Source organism: Podarcis erhardii (assembly GCF_964252035.2).
Source record: "Podarcis erhardii genome assembly, chromosome: 15".
In the NCBI taxonomy this organism is placed as follows: domain Eukaryota; kingdom Metazoa; phylum Chordata; class Lepidosauria; order Squamata; family Lacertidae; genus Podarcis; species Podarcis erhardii.
Genome location: NC_138505.1, coordinates 41,112,814 through 41,126,849, shown reverse-complemented (window position 1 = coordinate 41,126,849; position 14,036 = coordinate 41,112,814). Strand labels below are relative to the sequence as shown.

The following is a 14,036-nucleotide window of genomic DNA, read 5'->3' as shown; positions in this document are numbered from 1 at the left end:
CTGTCCGCCCACAAGTGGTGCCTGTTATGGGGAAGCAGGGTGGTCGTTCCCCAGCCTCTGTGCCAAATGGTCCTCAAAGCCCTATACAAAACACACCCAGGAGGAACAGCCCAATCCAAACACTTCATCATCCACTGTAATAAATTGAGCATGCAAAATGCATACTCTACAATATTAGCCCCCTCCCACCCCCTTTATGGGTGTGCCAGTAGGAAAGCAAACTCATAAAGGGATGGAGACTATTTTCTCAAGACTTAAAAAGCAGGCCTACTCATGCATGTACTTTCCATGGAATGGTTATGTTTCAACCAAGAACTTCAACCAAGTGTGAGGAATCTCAGGCCTGGGGGCCAAATGCAGCCAATCCCGGCCTCTTTATCTGGCCCTTGGGACTCCCTCTAGGCCATGCCCTCTATTCCTAGCCAATGCCTGTTATTGGCTCTCCACTGTGCCCTCCCTGAGTGCTTATGCCCGGCTGGAATTTGCCCTGGAACTGTGATCGTGTCTCTTGTTTGCCTGGTTGGAAGATGGCGAAGTATGCATCCAAGTGTAGAAACCTGGCTGGAAAATAGTCTACGGTACACAAGCAAGTCACATCTATTGTTCCACCCATCTTGCAACTGCTATGTGCCCCCACTGCCTAAAGGTTGTCCATAAGGGCTGACAAAGTTCCCTCATCCCTACCTGAACTGAAGGAGACAATACTATGAAAGTGGGGCCCAGAGAAAGGAAAACAGCACTCTGGTGGACTATGCGCATTGCCCCTACCTCAGTAGCTTTGGACTTTGTCTCCTCCAGAGTATGCACCAAGTCTACATTGTCCAACATATTCCCAGTGGAAGTTGCCAATTCACGAAGGAGGGAGTCTTCCAGATCCTTCAACAAATTCTTGTTTTCACTTGTTTCCTGGATGAGATGTTCTCTCTGCTCTTCCAGTTCACGCCTTTCAAATCCTACAATAACGCTTAGTAGCTGGTCTTCTAAACCCTTCAGAGTAACTGGAAGGAATTTAACAAGGTCACTTAACACAAGGTTAGTTTTCCAAAATTACTTTCACTCAACTTTAAGATGACAGTTAGAAATCTCTTAATAAGGTCAAAGGTGCCACAGGTTATGTTTTGCTTGCAGACTTTCCCTGTGGTCACTGTGGGAAAGAGCAGGGCTCTTCTTACATTCTCATGAGTACTGTTTGATCAGTCAAGTAGCTTTGTTGGTAGTTATTGCATTGGTTCCAAAGACTGAGATGAATAAACCTAGGGCCAACTTTTCATCAGTTCCCACTAAACTCCATGAAGATTCCCCCGCCAAAAAAGGCTGACCCAACAGTAAAAGTTACAGAGCAAGGTTTCATATCTACTGCACAATTTGAGAGTTGAGAATGCCTTGGGAATGGAGGCTCTCCCAGGAATGGTCTGAAGCTTCAAGGTCCGCCCTGGGGCAGTGTCTCCATTGGAGACTCTCAGGGAAGCCCATGTTTGCCAGACTGAGTGCCATGGAAGAAAGATGAGGTGTAAATCTTGTATCTCACCTTTCCACTCATGGCTCCAAGGCAGCAAATAAACAACAGGAAAACTATGTAACTCAGAAGAGCCACCTGCAGCTTCTTCAAATGCCTCAGATGGAATGGCTGATTGCCAAATGATCAGAAAGGCCGTATCCAAGAACATGAGTTAATTTACCCTGGAATGCTTGTATCACTATCCTAGCATTGCTTAACTTCAGCTCTTGAACTTTGAATATTCACAACTTTAGGTCAACAAAGTAGGATCTACATCCATCTAATTCTGCTATGAATTTCCCACCTGACTACAAGGTGTCTAGATTGGTGAAGGTTATAGATCTTTGCTGAAGGAATACAACCAGAGACAATTCATAATCCAGTGGGTGGGTAGAAAAATTCTGGACTGATTGCCAGCCCAATTAATTTGCTCACCTGTGTAGTTGATGACCATGGCTTTGCCAAACACTGATGGTGAATATTTAGGATTGGCTAGTTTGGTGTTCAGATACAGCTTGAAATTGGCATCATAGTCAACCTCCTTGTCTCCAAGAACGATGAATGTTCGGCCCTGGGCACATTTTATGTTCTTTTCTAATACATTATCAATTACAGGGTCAATGTATTCATCAACATCATGGAACAAGAAAGGATTCCCATATTTTATGGCCATTTCAAGTTGCTTAAGGAAATCAGGATCATTGAAGGAAGCCATCTGAGAAATAATGAGATATGGATATATGAGCATGATGAGTAGTTAAATTGCTTAATGCAGCGCTTCATCTCCTAAGTCCTATTTCAGCATGATCAAAACAAGCATTTTAAAACTGAAAGGTTATGCTCTCTGCAACAGCATATTTTTATTTCATTTGACAGAAAAACTAAGGGTAGGCCAAATATCTGAAGTAAACTTCAAGTAGGCCCAATCATTTGACATCCTCCACTCCAACAATACAACACAGCTTATTGAGAAACCTGAGGCAGGTCCCTGTGTGACGGACAGCAGAGTCAGACCAGAGTCTGGTGATGCAATGCCTCAGAATTCTGCCAGAGAGCTGGAGCCTCTCTCTAATTGGCTACCAAGACAGCTAGTCGGGGGGGGGAGCAGCACTTTGGGTGGGAGAATAAAAGGGGCAGTTTCTGAGATGGAGATGGGGATGGTGTAAGAGAGAGCTGGAGGGAGAGAGGAGAGGGAGTTGGTTCTGGATAGAAACACCCACTCTGAGGAAAATATCTAAAGCTAGAGAAAGGATTCTCTGAGATTAGATTGGAAGACATTGTTTAAGGTTTTGTGAGAGTATTCAGTTAAGTGGAGGGCTGAGTTTGAGCCAGGAGAAGTAGAAGCTATGAGGACACAGTCTCCTTGGGTCTCATTCCAGTCAGGGAAGGAGAGATCTTCTAGAAAGAGAAGACCATTTGGAATAACTTGGGAGTGTGATTGTTAAAAGGTTGGATAACTGACAAAAAGTACCACCTTCTGTAGGAACTAAAGTGCTAAGCTGTGAAGGAAGCTGTGTATGAAGTTTGTATATGAACCAAAGTATTAAGCTGTATCACTGAAGTAATTAAACTTAAGGAATGGAAGTAAAATAACTCCATATAAGCTGAGCATTTCCCATCTAGTCTGGAAACCTGTAACAACTATCTGAAGTGTAATAACTGAACTTAAGCAACTGAAGTTTGAAAGAAACTGTGTGTTTACTACTTTGTTTAGAAGCCTGTAACATCCATTAGATTTAGTATACTTATTAATAGGTTAACTGTTTTCTGAAAGAACATTACTTCCTGATACATCCTTTGTTTTATCCATTTTATTCTATATAATAAATCTTTCTTATTTGTTCAACTTCTGCCTGAGTCTCCACGTATCTAGGATTTCCCTCAGACAAAATCCAGAAAGATAACTTGTGGTGGTTTATTTTAGTGTATGTAGTTTGGATCCACGGCAATCAGTTACAGAGGTGGGATCCACTACATCAGTAAGAGTCACCTATTACTGAGCTCCATCCATGTACTTGAACCTACCTTGAAGTTCTAGGTCAGGGGCCACCAACCTTTTTGGATTAGCAGGCACATTCTGCAAAATGCTGCAGGCACCAGTAACAAAATGGCTGCCATGGGAGCATAGTTCCGCACAAAATGGATGTCATGGGGTGGGGGCATGGCATAAAAGAAAATGAGAGACAATGCAGTCATTGTTTACTTCCTGCCCCCCACCCCAGCACATAATGCTGTTGCTGTCTAATAACAACAGAGAACATTCCCCAACACCGGGAAGCGCACACACCAAAAATGTAATAATCTAAAATTTGTTTTCTAAAATTAAGAATACCCTAGGCCACCCACCTGGTGCCCATGGCTGCTGGGTTGATGATCCCTCTTCTAAGTCTACCTTAAAGTGTTCTGTTGGCCTTAATCAGTCTGTCCCTTATTCTCCAGGGTGGTTCACTGGCCAATTTCCAGTAATATGGAAAGGTTTTAAGCTGTATAATTTCCTTTTAAGTGAAAAAATTAGCCTTACCCTGAGGTTATTTCTTTCTTCTTTCCTCTTGATCCAATTTAACGCTTGTTGCTGTGGGTCAATACATAGCGGGAAACGGCTGGCCCGTGTGGTGAGAATACCATTTTGAATTGAGAGCTCATCAGGAGGTAGACCTTGAGACCCCCACCTGAAATTAGAGCAATCAAGGGAAGCCATTTTTGTATGGCGAAAGAGAACCCATCAGCTGAAAAAATAAGTGTGAATGTTTGTGTGTGCTTGAGCTATGTCAGGGGCAGAGACGTACCTAGGAGTTGGTGAAACCATAGGCCCTGAGGAGGCACAAAAATCACCTGGAAATCACTGTGTGTGGTATGCCTCTGAGCTTCGGTCCTTTTGCCTTTCACAGCCCACCTTCCTTCTCTTTCAGGGAAGTGTTTAGCGCCTCTTGAGCCCTCTCCCATCTGCTGCTTGGCTCCCTTTCCCACCCTCCCCAATTTGTTGTTTGGGCTTCACCACTTGGCCAGACTGCCCTTCTGCAGCCTTGGCAGGCTTGGCTCCCCTCCCCATCCATAGCTTCCATCAAGCTGAACTGTGTGCCAGGAAGCAGCAGCCCTGAGACCCTGGGAAGACCAGCCAGCTGGGTTGAGTCCAGAAGACCCTGGACGCCTCTCCCATCTGCATCCCCAGTCCCAGATGAGAGAGAAGGGAAAGAGGTGGAGAAGTGCTTACTAGAAAGGGGGGTTGCACACTCCCCAGGGTCCTTCCTTCACCAAACTAAAACTGCCACAAAGGCCCAATTTAAACTGCCATGCTTGAAGACCCTTAGTCACCCTGTTTTGGAAACAGTTTGTTGGGGTCAGTTAAGCAAAAAGCTTCACTGCCAACTTCACCCTAATTGTCTGTTTTGAAATCACTGTGAGTGCACTATGGTACAAAGACATGCAATCCCCCCCCCCATCTTTCGTCCTCACCTCACCCTCCCTCCAGATGCTTTGAATACTTGGATCGTGTAAAACCTAGTAATTTCTAATGTGGATATTGTGGTAAAGTGATTTTTTTCTGGAGAGCAGTGTCAATACAGCTCCTTGCCCATGGCACAAGGGACCCTAGGGACTCTAGTCAGGGGGACAAAATAGCCGCTGAATGAAAGGGTGCGTAATATGCTGTGGAGGGAGCAAATCATCAACTGAAAGGTGGTTTGGCCTTGGCTCTGAAGCCCATTGGCAGGAAGATCCTGTGGAAACCACAAAGATGTTAAAACTGAGACATAAAAGGAACAGGCCCATCCCTACCTGCTAATCTCAACGTCATCAGTCAGCAGGTTTTCTAATCTGAAAGGCTTGCTGAGAGGAATATCTCGCTCATGGATATCTGATTGCCAAACCTCCTTAATCATCTCGTCACGAAACTCCCAGGTAAAGGCACCTTCGTAGCTCAGGAAGGCGGCACATAGCAGGCAGTCTCCCAACAGTTTCACTTGTCGTTTCTTTAATTCTTCCAAATCATTCATCCACCTGGCCAAAAATGAAGGAAAACAGAGCTTGTCTAGTAGATTAATAATAATTGAATTAATCCAATGAAGACTGCACCATACCAAGATCCCTGTTGCCTTGCCCCTCGCGGTAAGCAGCAGGAACACTTACTGGGAGAGCAACGCAGCCCAACCCACCCTGCCAGCCACTATTGGATGACACTGCTACCCACAATTCTGGAATACTTCCTCCGCCAGTTTCATGCTGATATTAAAAAGTGTGGGAACAGAACAGAATGTGCAGCACCAAAGACCACAAGGCAAAGCAAAAATTCCTTCGCACCAACCACTGAGTCCGTCTTCTCAGAAAACACTCAAAGGCTAGCCCAGCCCAGCAAGACAACCCAGAAAGATACCATGGTTGATGACATCAAAAGTCACTGAGAGGTTCAGGAGAAAACTTAACATTCTGCATTGATTGACTGACATGGCTTAACTAGTTGAACAAGCAGAAAAAAACAACCTATCTTCAGGATAGGTTTCTCCATGGTAGGAGACAGCTTGTGTAGCAGGGGTGAATTGTAGGCAGCTTCTACAAGCTGTGCAGCTAGAAACAGCAATCTATGTAGTCGCTGGCACAGCTAAAACTCCCCTATTTTGGGATGACAAATTTGGGAAGCCATTTTGGCAATCCTGTCTGGTTGAGAGAGAAATTTTAGTAACATGCATCAGGGTGTCATTTCTACCAATGTGTGAGAACTATGATGGTTGTGGAGAACTGCAGGTATCATTTCCTCCATCATTAATACCATCTTCTCCTGGCTTATTGAATAAAAATGGGGCAGGGAGACATTATGGGGGAAATGGCAGCTGCCAAGTAACCAATAGACACCAAAAGGCACCACTTGTAACAATAGCAGAACTATATTTGAAATCAACAACTACAGACAACATATTAGGGATGATTAAATCTGTTAGTTTTAGTTTCTCTCAGTTTCTCCATACTTCCCCAGCAGTTTGTGAATTTTTTTAAAAAGTGCTCAGGAAAATTCATCAGCAAACCTCTCCTAATAAACACATTTTTGCATGAAATTTTGCCTGATATACACATTTGCAATTTCCTTTAATGCATTTTTGTATGTTATTTTCACAAATAGATGCATTTCTATACACACATTACCCTACTATAAGTATTTTTGTGCAGATTGGTTGGCTGGAGAGCTGCATTGCAAAATTCAAATAAATGCAAATTTTGAAGGTGGCTGTGTTTTGTTTTACATGCTTTTTTGGAAAGGCTGATTAGGCAGTCTCACCTTTAAAGGTAGACTTGATGAAATTCCTCCCCATCCCTAAGAAAAGATGGAGAGAGAAAACTGTTTCTCTTAGTAGGCTGCAGTTCTACAGATTTACTAGATATTTCCCCTCCCCCAAAATATGCAATGAGATGTTGCTAAACCTCCCCTCCAATTTCCACTCTAAACATTCAATAGAGAATTAATGGTGCTGACTATAATGTACTTGGCCCCTTCAGAGAAGCCTCACTTGCCTTATATTTTCAGATCCCAATCCTGAGATAAGTTTGTCAGCAGCAATAAGACGCCGTTCCATAAGTTCAGCTTCCTCCTGAAGCTGCTGCTTTTCCCTTATGGCTGCCTCGTACTTATCTCCCAGAGCTTTCAGCTCATTCTGGATGGCTGTCAGCTCATTCTGGATCTTCTCCAGTTCACGTTTACTTAAGAAGAAATTCCGTTCCAGTCTGGCCACCTGTGCGGAGGACAATCAGCTGAATAAGGCAGCAGCTCAAAGATACAGCAGCCCTCAACCATCAGCCCACTTTGAAAAGCTTTGCAAAACATTCAAGGCCCAGCTGATTTCCATGGGGACAATCTGCCTCTGACCACATCCAATAGTTTCTCCAACTTTCAGCACTTTGATGCCTGCCTCTTCCATGTGAGCTGTCTGTACAGCTGGAATGGCATGAAAATAGCAGGATATGGAGTTTGGGGGGAGGCTGCTTCACTAGCATAGCAAGCTCAGAAGGAATCATAGGAAGCATCTCGTTTTAAAACATCTGATCTTCTATCTGCCCATCACTGAAAAACTGGGGTGCGGGACAAACTGCAGCATGCATCACAGGACAAACTGCAGCATGCATTTCACAACAACAATAGATTAATGTAATCCATAAAATATTGTTATGGCTTTGCAGGGGGGAAGGGACTCCCTAAAATTCCTTGGTGCCAGGTTCTCCCCACTATTTCTGAAATTAGAAAATGTGGGGTTAGATCAGTGGATTTAGCAAGGCCTAAAACATAAGTCAAGACAGCTTCCTCAGGAGATTAGCTGAGAGAGGTGCTATCAAAGAACAAAACAGGTGATGGCAGAGTCATTACACTGACGAAAGTTGGGACATTCAGTCTCAGACCAGAAGGGGGGGTTGGGTTCCATCCCCCAGCTGTGTGTTAGGTAGCAAAAGGCAATAGCAGAGTTGGGAAGGGGAGGTTTCCCAGGTTACAAGAGGTGTGATGTCACCACAGAAAGTGTCCTTTTGCATGGGGATTAGGTTATGTTTTAGCAAAAGTTTTGGGAAAGTAGAAAGGTAGGGCCAGGTGCCATGCAGACTGACAGAGAGAGAAGCTGTGTGGAGGAGACACAAAGATAGTGTTTTGGTTGTCTTTGAATCCAGTGCTGTGTTGCTATGGGGAGCAAGCCTCTCTTGAGATGTGATGCTTGGAACCTTCTCTCCATCAAGACTTAGCTATAAATATGTGTAAGTGAACAATAAATCATAACGACACTACAGTCTTCCTTATGCCTAATTATCCAACAGAAATACAAACCCTGATTAAGTGTCTAGATCTTTGGAATTTTGCATCACTCAAAAGAGATTGGGGCGGCCAGTAACAATAGGCATTACAGAGCACCATGAAAACAAGGCAAAGTGAGGCAAGGAAAAGGATCTCTAACAGAAATTCTCAACATCCTCAGAAAACAACAATTCCCAGGACTCTCTGAGAGAAAGTATGGCAAGTAAATTGGTATAAAATAAACACGTTTGTGGTGCAGATGAAAAAGAAGACATGTTCCACCCTTTAGCTATGGTGGTATAGTCCCTAAAACATTTTTCAAAACTCTTTGGATATGTAGCTTCTGGTAATCCCCTCAAAACAGCACCATGCTAGATGTAATGTGTGACTAAAGCTCTCAACATAGACTCAACATAGAGCATGAGACTCTTAACCTCAGGGTTGTGGGTTCGGGCCCCATGTTGGGCAAAAGATTCCTGAAATGCAGGGGGTTGAACTAGATGACCCTCGTGGTCCCTTCCAACTCTACAATTCTATGAAAAATCCAACACATGGGGTCCAATTTGGAGCCTCAGTGGCCTGGATGGTGTCCCTGTACTGATTCCCTAGTGTAAATCACACCCCAACATAGTTGCGCAGAGGCCTGTTCGGTTTCCCTTTCATGGCTATCAAGAGCAATTCTGGGGAGAGTGGTGCCATGGTGTGCCAAATCAGACCCCCTGGAACTTTGAAAATAAATAAAATAAAACATCAGTCATTAAAAACTTCCCTGTAAGTTCAGTTCTCCATACTTCACCATTAATTTGTGGATAATTTTTTTTAAAAGTCCTCATATATACATTTTTCTATGCATTACTTGGCTGGAAAACTGCAATGTAAACTTTGGAGAAGTGCCAATTGCAAAGGATGGCTGTGATTTGTTTGCATATTGTTACAGAAAATGCAAATTAAGTATGTTTGCCTTGAAGTGCAAACTGAATCAAATTCCTCCTCCATCCCTCCTCCCAAGTCACATTTAGCCTGGCCCTCATTCTGTTTACTGCCACTTCCATGTTTTCCCCTTGTACCTTTTCTCTCTTTGGCTTGACCTCCTTAGCTACATCACAGTAGCTCATAACGGCATCCACAAATTTCAGCATCCCTAAACCGGCTCTGCTGACAACTTCCATTTCTTCAAAAGTTGTGTTCAAGTTCTTTAGCAGTCCTCCAATTTAAAATGTCAGAGTTAATTTACAGTTTTAAGGCTAAAACACTTATTTCCCAGGACCAGAAGTGGATTGAAGTGGGAGGAACAGAAGGTTGCCTGCTTGCACACAGCTCAGGTGTGGGGGATACATTAAGTGAGGTATGGGGCAGGGCCTCTCTGTTGCATCAACTGCCTCATCAGATGCATACCTAAGAGTAGCTGAGAGATGTAGGACTGATGGACATGCCTTTCCCTATCTTGTACTTTTGACAACAAAGAGTTAATTCCTCACTCACTCCCGTCAGGACCATGACAGACTCCCATCATCCCTGCCCATTGGTTAAGCTGGCTGGGGCTGACAGGAGCTGGGGTCCAACAGCATATGGAGGCTCCCCATCCCTGATGTATAGAATGCAGTGGATACATTAATGCCACACACCTAAAATAAAACCAGCATAGCTGTAGCAAGAGTACTTTGCTCCCTCCCTATCCACATGGATGCTGGTGTCAAATGGCTTTGGGCATGGGGGACAGTCAACTGGAGAAGAGGGGGCGGGAATCACCAGTGCCTGTTTCTGGTGGACTGCTCTTTCCCCTCCCAGAGGTTCTTTCATTACCAAAAACCGTGTGGGGTCCAGGTAAGTGTCAAGGCAAGTTTGCTATGACCTGAGCTGCCCCAAGAACCAGCCCTGACTTTGAGAAACAAGAAGTGCCATATACAACTATGGACCTTCTTCCTTAAATATATGAATCCCTGAAAAGAAGACTGTGTGACATTTGCAGTATCAGACTGTAAAATGCAGTTTCAAGGGTATGATTAATTCTGCCGCTTAGAAATTTACCTCGGACGGATTTCACTTGACTCTGATTAATCGAATCAAAATCGATTTCCATAAGGGAGCGTAGGAAGTTGGCCTCTGACATCATTCCTTTGGCTGTCTTCCAGTTGAGTTCTTTGTAGCCTCTCATGATGAGGATGCACTCGCAAACAGTCTGCACCTGCTTAGGGGGCTTAGCAAAGGACCTGAAATGCAAAAATAAATCACAGAATTTCAGAGTTGGAAGGAACCCCTGGGGTCATCTAGTTGAGGCCCCTGCAAAGCAGAAATCTTTTCGCCCAATGTGGGGCTCAAACCCACGACCCAGAGATTAAAAGTCTCGTGCTTTTACCGATGGAACTATCCAGCCAATTGCTTACAGATTTTCTCCCTCCTTGAAATGTTGAGTCTCGGAAGACCTTAACTGAGCTGCACTGGGCTAGGCTGGGAATGGCCAAGGGGGGAGCTCAAGCCTGCCTCTGAGTAGCACAGACCAACTGGACACACTCTTTGACGGCCTGCAAAGAACTCTAGTCAAATTCTTTGTACTTATGTTTTCATGTTTTTTGTTCCTTCATTTTCCAGAAACCGCACGTCACGTGTGTGGTTTTCAACAAGGCTGGCTTACCCATCAAACTGACAGGAAAGGAGGGGGAAACTCTCTGCCCTCCTCCCACCTGCCAAAGATGAGAATCTGATAACATTCCTGCCAAAAGTAACAGGAATGAAAATATTTAAATGTGAAGGACAGAGCTTAGGTTCAGCAGCCTAGACCAAGAGTGGTTAACCTGTGGCCCTTCAGATGCTGCTTGACTATAGCTCTTATCATTCCTGGCTATTGGTCATGCTGACTAGTGCTGGGAGTAGAGAGAGCCACAGGTTAATTCCACCCCCACCCCCCGACCTGGACACAAAAAGAAATGTATTGGAAAAGAGAGTGGAGGGAGAGAAAACCCCAAGAAAACCGCATGCCCCTAGTTGCTGGTGAGTTGCAGGCAGCCGGTGAGCTGGAGGGCCGTGTGTAATCTGTCTCCCCTTTAGCTACTGAAGGCAACTAGTCCTCTGTCCCCAAGGAGAGGACAGATTGTCTCCTACAATGTGATTGGAAACAGATGGTAAGCAAACTTTAAATAGGTGCAATATGGATACAAAATTGGTATTAGAGCTGGTGTGAGCGCTTATGATGAGCAATGGACATTTCATAGAATCATAGAACCATAGAGTTGGAAGAGACCACAAGGGCCATCGAGTCCAACCCCCTGCCAAGCAGGAAACACCATCAGAGCACTCCTGACATATGGTTGTCAAGCCTCTGCTTAAAGACCTCCAAAGAAGGAGACTCCACCACACTCCTTGGCACTCCTTTCTGTGTAAAGTTGTTTCCTGTGCCAGGACAGCCGCAGTTCAAGTACCTGATCTCAGTGACATCAGATTTGTCAAGCTTCTGAAGTTCTAGTTTTGCGGCCTCCAAGATGGGCATGGCTTCTGCCAGGGCTGTTTCGGCATCCTTCTTCTCCACTGCAATGACTTTGTTCTGCTCTTCTATTTCTATGGCTTTTTCCACAGCCAGCTTTTTCTTCTCCTCAGCTAACAGGGGTGGACAGGGATGGTTGCAAAAATTACTCCTCAGAGCTGGCATCAGCTTCTTCAACACTGCTACAATAGTGATGCACTTTTACAATGCAGGCGAGGGGAAGCTTTTGGCATTGCTGGGTTGTAGTCCAACAACATTTGAATTCCAATGCAGGGGTGAATGAAGGCGATGTGACACCCGGAGCGGGGCATCGCTACGTAGGGCACATGTGTGGCGTCGCTATGTATGACGCATGCGCCGTACGTAGCGACACCACACATGCGCTGTACATAGTGGTTTGCAGTGGCTGCAGCCGCAAATTGAGGATCCTCTACATGCGGCAGTAGCAGTGCTGGAGGAATCCCACCACCGTCCGTACGGAGCTCAAGCGGCACCAGCGGCAAACTGCTATGTACAGTGCATGTGCGGCGCTGTTATGTACAGTGCATGCGTGCAGCGCCACACATGCACTGTACATAGTGGTTTACCACCGGCCCCGGGATCCTCTGATCGCGGCTGCAGCCACCAACGGAGGATCCTCCACATGGGACTGCGGCGGTGCAATGGCTGCTTGCGATGCCACGGTGAGGTGAGTCCTCACAGGAGCCTTCTTGTCACCCCCCCCCAGGTACGGCACCCGGGGCGCACCACGTGCGCCCCCACACCCCCATTGCAACACCACTGTTCCAATGATGGCTTTTCTAAAACCATCGCTTCAGTTGTGGGAGGGAGGGGAATCATGCAACAACACTACAGTGTGGGGTGTGTTATTCAGATGAATTTGATAGAGATTATTTCCTTGCATAGTTTTCTTCATCATCCCAACAGTTCAGACCACAGTGTGCCATGCATGGAAGGAAGTGTTACATTTTTAGTTGGTTTAACTCCTCTAATGAAAGGTTACTGGTAAATTTAGTTAGGGTTCTTCCTAAAGGTACTGGATGATTCTTCCTCTCCCCACAACCAAAAATAAAAAAGCAAGAAATTCTTTGGGACTTGATCCATCTTTGGAGAAACAACAATTTATAAATGCAAATTTAGAAAGATGCAATAATAGAACACACAATCCTAAATTGGCTCAGCACATGAGAATTTCTAGGCTTAGCAGCCTGTGATCTGCCAGGGAATAAAAATGAATAAAAAGAGAGCCACCCGAAGAGAGCCCAGTTTAGTTTGTGGGGTAAGTCCTCTAAACCTGAGTGAATTATGACTGTAAGAAACACTTGCCAATTGCTGTGTTAGTTGCAATCTCCTGTAATAAGGCTTCACAGGCCGCTGATTTCTCTGCCAGCACTATCCTTTGCTCAGCAAGCTTCAGGTTGAGCTCATCCAGCTGAATTGTAGCTTCTTTAAGTTTGTCTAAACCACCCTCCAGTCGTTTGCACTGAGCTTTGGGAAAGAGGAGAAGAAATGTTGTCATAAAGATGTGTGTTGTAAAATAAGATGTGGCTGTCCTGGCTGCACATGTAAAACAATGTATTTGCTCTTAATTTACGTAATTTACAGTACAGTCCTACTGAATTCAATGGAGCTCACTCCCAAGTTAGTGCAGTTATGATTGCAGCCATAGGCCATGCACAGAACTGACTTTGCACAATATTTTGTATGAGATTTGCAAAACTTCTTAAGAACACAGATGTTACCCCAAATGAACTGATTCTTTTCATCCAGCAGTTTGCAGTAGGTGTTGATGAAATCAAGATAATTTTTGGGGGTGACGTAGTTGCTCCGTCTGAGTTTCTGCTGAAATCTTTTGCTGTAGAGCCCCACTGAACCATGGACCATGACACTGTGTTCAATGACTGCCTCAGTTTTTTCAGATGGGATCAGTGGATTGTTCCCTGGGAAAGAGAGAAAAAACACGCTTACCCGCAAAGTACAGAAGGCTAACAGAGTATATGCTGGAGGTCAGTGTTGCAACACACAAACGCAGTAGAGACACACACAAGTTGTTATTGGTCTTTCTGGCTCAAAGAAATTAAGAAATACTAGTCTCTGTCATATCAAAGGTGCATTTCACTTAAGATGAACCCACACAATTAATTATGAGTAGTTCCCTCCACTCCAGTGTTTTCTTTTTTCTTTAATTAAAGTAGTTTCTCAGGCTGCAATCTCCAATAGAAGATTGGTGGAGGCTAGTGGGGCATGGGTGGAAGATAAGGTGTCTTAACCCTTTATTCTCTTCCAGTTTTTCATCTCCA

General features: G+C 44.6%; 1 protein-coding gene across 2 annotated transcripts in view; it reads right to left on the bottom strand.

Annotated features, from left to right (window-relative positions):
* DNAH10 (dynein axonemal heavy chain 10) overlaps positions 1-14,036 on the bottom strand; it is a 124,031-nt gene that overhangs the window by 13,910 nt on the left and 96,085 nt on the right. For both annotated transcript variants that reach the window (XM_081841542.1, XM_081841543.1), the window contains 10 exons: positions 13,479-13,676; positions 13,063-13,224; positions 11,675-11,849; positions 10,287-10,468; positions 9,326-9,462; positions 6,998-7,215; positions 5,273-5,494; positions 4,020-4,167; positions 1,934-2,213; positions 769-998 (listed from right to left, as the gene is read on the bottom strand). In XM_081841542.1, coding sequence (XP_081697668.1) covers positions 769-998; positions 1,934-2,213; positions 4,020-4,167; positions 5,273-5,494; positions 6,998-7,215; positions 9,326-9,462; positions 10,287-10,468; positions 11,675-11,849; positions 13,063-13,224; positions 13,479-13,676 — 1,952 coding nt within the window. The remainder of the gene's footprint in view (positions 1-768; positions 999-1,933; positions 2,214-4,019; positions 4,168-5,272; positions 5,495-6,997; positions 7,216-9,325; positions 9,463-10,286; positions 10,469-11,674; positions 11,850-13,062; positions 13,225-13,478; positions 13,677-14,036) is intronic.